The 5,669-nt window shown below is 32.3% G+C and overlaps 1 protein-coding gene across 1 annotated transcript in view; it reads left to right on the forward strand.

Moving 5' to 3' along the window:
- Cnbd1 (cyclic nucleotide binding domain containing 1) overlaps nt 1–5,431 on the forward strand; it is a 367,377-nt gene extending 361,946 nt beyond the window's left edge. The window contains exon 13 of the mRNA XM_031366537.1: nt 5,043–5,431. Within this exon, the coding sequence (XP_031222397.1) occupies nt 5,043–5,156 (114 nt within the window). The 3' untranslated portion in view covers nt 5,157–5,431. The remainder of the gene's footprint in view (nt 1–5,042) is intronic.
- The last annotated feature ends 238 nt before the right edge of the window (nt 5,432–5,669 follow it).

The raw sequence follows: 5,669 nt of genomic DNA on the forward strand, positions 1-5,669 counted from the left end.
ATTTTTAAAGAAATACACTCAGACCTTACACTACTCGTGTCTAGTCTGTCAAAAGCCGAATCCCGTGCCCACCTGGCCAGAACCCCTAGTCCGGTGGAACAAGGGTCCCCGCAAGAAATCCCGGTCCGTGGCAAGGCCCCAAAATAGAAGCCACTAATATTGTATCTTAAATAGAGGTGCTCGTTTTAAATCTTGTGTTTTGTGCATTTACCCTGAAGTACTCATGGTATTCATGAAACTAACAGTGGACCAAAGGGGGAATGCATTTAAGGGGTAGGATATGTAATGTAGAAGCAGAGAGAGGAAAGATTGGATTCAAATAATTGCAAGAAGACAGTGGACTGATGTGGATTAAGAAACACAGGGAGAGAATATTTAAACAAAATGAAGTGTGAATGAAAGAGCTACACGTGAATGTGGATGGAGCCATGATAATGTAATCAAGTAAAGAGCATAGTAATAAGAAATATTATAGCACATGTGGTAGGGAATAATGGAGGAGAGGAATATTGGGGGATAAAAGTTTAATCGGAGGGTACAGGGGTATGTGGAAATGTAAAACAGGGTAGGTGAAAGCCTCAGTGGGTGGCAGGCACAGTTAGTTATGTACATCTAAGAAAGTCAAACACAGTGAATTAGTAAGACAAAATGCACAAACTCAAGCCTCCCTGAAACATTTTGTTTGCACTCACAGCTTTAACATCTGCAAGCAATGTAAACAAAAAAAAATTGCTTCATTTGGTTTATAATTGAGACAAGAATGTAGACATATGGAACATTGTACAAAATATCAGAAAGCCTTGGGATTATATGTCCACTATGCATTTGCTTCTCCATGTTATTGACCAAGGTGACATTCTGAAGAGAGAATAGCTGTATTTTAAAACTGGCAGAACAGGGTACAGATGTTCTTTTCACAAGACATAGAGCCACTGACCCAGGATTGAGTGAGAGAGAGCTCATTGCAGAATATGTCATTGATGTATCTGAGAATGACCAGATGTTCCTCAAAGGCTTTAATTTCATTAGATCAATGACAGCCACACTGTTCTTGACTAGAAAAAAAAATGAGATATCCAAGAATGATCAACTCCTATTTCTTGTGAGTCCAGAGATTCAGTTTTTTTTTTCAATAGATTATAATGACTGGAACATTAAAGAACTATTACTTTCTAAATAATTTGGGATGAGTAAATTGGAGGGTCTCTTAGGATTGCTCTTTTTTCTAAAGATATATTATGTTTTGGCTGCATTTGACCACCAAGTAGTGTCTACCTATATGTCATAAGTGAATATCTTCCCTTGGCAATGGGAGAAGTGACATTTGTAAGGTAGTCATGATAGTTATTTTTGGTAGTCTGCTTGAATGCATTTAGAACCATCTAGAAGGTATAATTTTTGATGATGTCTTTGGAAACATTTCCAGAGAGGTTTAGCTGAGTAGGTAGAACTCCAACTGAAGGTGTATGGCACCAGCCCATGGAAAGCATGCTGAATAAATCAATTTCAAAATAAATGAAGGTGCTAAAAGGAGCATCAACAATAAGATTCCTACTTTTTTATTTTTTGCTTTTTGGATATTTATTTATTTGTTTGGTTATTTATTTATTTATTTTTGTATTTGTTTTAGCAGCACACTAGATGTGACAAGCTTCCTAAAATTCAACTAAATTATTTCCTGCGACATTGAACTATTTCTCTTTTTAACTATTAAACTTGGGACCAAAGTTATCTCTTCTTCCTTAGAGCTTTTTTCTGTCAGGTGTCCAATTACAGTGATGGAAAAAATTAAAGTAGACCTTGGAACTTAATTGCCTTTGGAGTCAGACTGATACTGGTGCCTTAGCATCTACTGAAGCAGTACTCCTGTTCATCTGTTCTCCTTGCATACATTATATTTTTATGGTAAACAACCACTAATTTGATTAAAGAGAAATATAAATAAAAACAGAAATATCATTCAATTCTATATGACTTCCACAAAGCTATTGGTATATGCTTCTGAATGATGGCTCATATTTTTATGTTTTGCATTGATATAATTCTCTAACATTTTGTGATCCTATTGGTCAACATACTTCCTCCTGCATACATAACTTCTTTTTTTTAACTACAAAATGATCTGCTTGAAGCTATTCACTTATGTATGACTGTATTCTTATTTTATGGTACCAGAATGAATTGGGTGTTTGTTTAAAATATAAACTTCATTTCCATGGATCTGAAAGATTCATCTGTACACATAAATTATTAGAGCCTTAACTTGTGAATTTTCAGGTTTCTGGACACTTCTAAGTATTCCATATGTTTCAGTTCCCCTGGAATAGCTCCCATTGTATGAATATCATAGATCTCCTTATTATCATCTTTATATAAATAATGCTTGTTATTTTGAGTTTGAAAAAAAACAATATGAAAGTCTTCTTGGCATATTTGGATTGGTAGTTTCAAGTTACAAGAGAAACTCTGCTAATCAATTTTAGCTAAATTTTAAAATTTTCAAGGTTTTGTAAAAACAGAGTTGGTTATTTAATGTGGAATAATTTGAAGTACTTGAATGGAAAATAACTTTATGATAGGATACATAGAAAGATAAAGCATACAATCTCTCAAATAAAGAGTTGTGATAGAAAGATTAAATTACCACACTAAACTCAATTGTATTCGTTCATTAAAAGAATGAGAAAAAACAAAGTTGTGCTATAATAAAATGAACCATGTTCAGTTTTTTGAGATCAGATGTAGTTTCAACATAATAATATTATCTTTTAAATTAAATTAATGTTAACTTGAGTATTATTGGTTTCATAATTGTTTTATGTACATTTGTTTTGCCAGTTGGAAACTACTACTTATTTAAGAATTAAAATCTAATTATTATATTTTTAAGTCAATATGTAATACAGTTATTAACATCAGTCATGAGTCAGAAACTTTTATTAAAAAGTACCTTAGAATTCTCATTTAAAAACTAAATCTCTCCATATGTTGCTATTGCTGTAAGAGTTAAATGGAACATTTTTATGTAAAACAAACCTATTCATTTTGATCACTAATAAATTTATTTTCCACTGGTTTTAATTGTCTGATTCTTAAAATAAAGAGCAGCATAGAAATACAATCAGATATGCTTTTAAAATATGAATATCATTTTCCAGATTAAATTATTTTATGCATTGTACAAATGACTCTTAGCCCCTGCTATATATAACTACACAAGTTCATACCCCAGCTGACTGCCTAGTGAGGTAAAGCACATCTTCCATTGTCCCTCTCTATAGTCCTTCTTTCACAACTAACAATATGACAGTGTTCCAGACTGCAGAAGGTATTTTCAAAGCTCACACTTACATGTCTCCACTCAGTGAACTGGACAGGTACAGTTCAAGGCCTATGAACTTGTTCTAAATAGCATCAAGTAGAGGCACGAGGTATTTAAAAGTTAAACAATCCTTGCATCTAAGGCTCAGGGAAAATTGATGAAGAGTGAAAAGAAGGATTGTAGGAGCCAGAGGATCAAGGAATTTGCTGTAACATTCTGTCTTTTTGTAATATCAGAAACTATAAACATAAGTTCTCACTACCAAAACTGCCTAAGTACAAGTTGAACAAGAACAACAATAGATAGGCCATAGTAGACAGAGGAAAGACCACAAGGCCTCAATCCTACCCAAGGAACAATAGGCAATTAGGAATACTGAGAGTGGGAGAAATCATTTTCTAATTTGTTGTCTGCTGGAAATGGTTATATACACAAGTAGAAATATATAAACTGAACACAATAAATTTAAGAATATATGAATATATACATGTGTGTGTATGTGTGTGTGTGTGTGCACACGTGTGCGTGCGTGTGTGTATGCAGAAAATATTAACAAATGGACATGCAGGCTTTCCGTGCTACCTCTGGCAAGCAACGGACTACATTCCAGTAACCAAATAAATCAAAACTCTTGAAGCTTACAACTAACCAATCAGATTTATGTATCATTAAATTCTCAGTTTAATACAATAATTTCAGAACCAACTGATAATGATGAAGCTATGTGCCAATAATTCTAACCTTTTGATATTATAACTACCTGTAGCTGGTTAAAGCCAGGCTGGTTCACAACCTTTCTTCATTTTGGCCTTCTCCTTCTCTCTGACACCTCTCTGTCTCTGCAACTCTTAGCTCTGCCTCCTTTATCCCTGTCCAATCACAGGCCTCCTGCTTCCCTAATGTAATTGGACATGGAAAATCCTTGGACATATACGTGTGTGTGTGTGTGCGCACGCGTGTGCACATGTGCATATGCATCTGTGAATAATTAATAAAGAGATCATGAATTTGGAAGGAGAGAAAAGAGGAACAAATAGAATTTATGGGGCAAAAAGAATAGGGAAAATGATGTGATTATATTACATTCAATGATAAAAGAAAAAAAGCTAATGTCAACCATTTCTAGGAATTTTAAAAATTAGTGGTCTTGGAAAGTTACAGAGTTTACAAGATGGTTCACCAGGTAATGATGCTTGTCGCCAAGCTAAATGATCTTTGTTGGGGGTCTTCAATCAATATTGAAGAATGAGAGAACTGACTACCAAACTGTCCTTGAAACATACATACAGACAGACACACACACACACACACACCTACATGAGTGCACATAAATATATACTTTTACATCTACATATACACAATAAATGCAATTTTTAAAAAATAATAGAAATTATAAAAATATACTAATGAATTACTTTGTATCTACTTGTCAATAACAGGAAGACAAAAGCAGGCAAATTTAATTTATTAAATTTATAAATTTAAAGTTATATTTTATATTTTCCTCTAATTTTTTGGGTATTAAAACAACCTTTAGTGAGAAGTTTAATTCACAAAATTTTGTAGAATTATTCATTTTATATATTCTGTTCATATGAACTTACTTCCTTAAAAGGTCTATGACTTTTATTGTTTGTTGTAAAATGTTTGCTGTTAATATAATCATGTCAATGTTTAAATATGGTAGGATTTATTACTAATAATTTTTTTCTTCTTATAGAATAAGACAATTAAAAGAATCTTGCATTGTAATGGAGTTCGTCCTGGCTTTGGAAAATGGAAACACCACTGGCCATCCTTCCCAAAGAATTTCAAGAACACTGTTATCAGTTAATCATGATATAAGCCTCTTTAGAGACCATCTTTAATATCTAATTGGTTTTTGCCTTTTTATTTTAATTACTTTTTAGAATTGCTTTACATAGTTATAATTATATAGAACTATATTTATTTTATTTTCTATAACAGATATTAATAATCTTTCTGGCTATTTAGTTACATATTACTTCTCAATATATATACTTGGTATAACTAAATGATTTTTATATTGTCATAAGTTTTTCATTGTGAGATAGTATATTATAATGAAAATAAATGGTATCTTCCATAGCAATGATTTTAAAGGGCTCTAAAATTTTAATTAAAATACTTTCCTACATGAAAATACTAAGTAGAGATATTTAAACAAAATACCACATTTTATTTCATTGTACTGTATATGGCAATAAAAACATTTTCCTTTAAACCCAACAGTTTTAATTAAAATCTTAGAATTACTTAAAAAGTACAGCCTATATACTCTGTGCTAGATACTGTATGTAACAAATGAGAATTTCTACCTATTATA

Source organism: Mastomys coucha, unplaced genomic scaffold, assembly GCF_008632895.1.
Source record: "Mastomys coucha isolate ucsf_1 unplaced genomic scaffold, UCSF_Mcou_1 pScaffold14, whole genome shotgun sequence".
Lineage (NCBI taxonomy): Eukaryota > Metazoa > Chordata > Mammalia > Rodentia > Muridae > Mastomys > Mastomys coucha.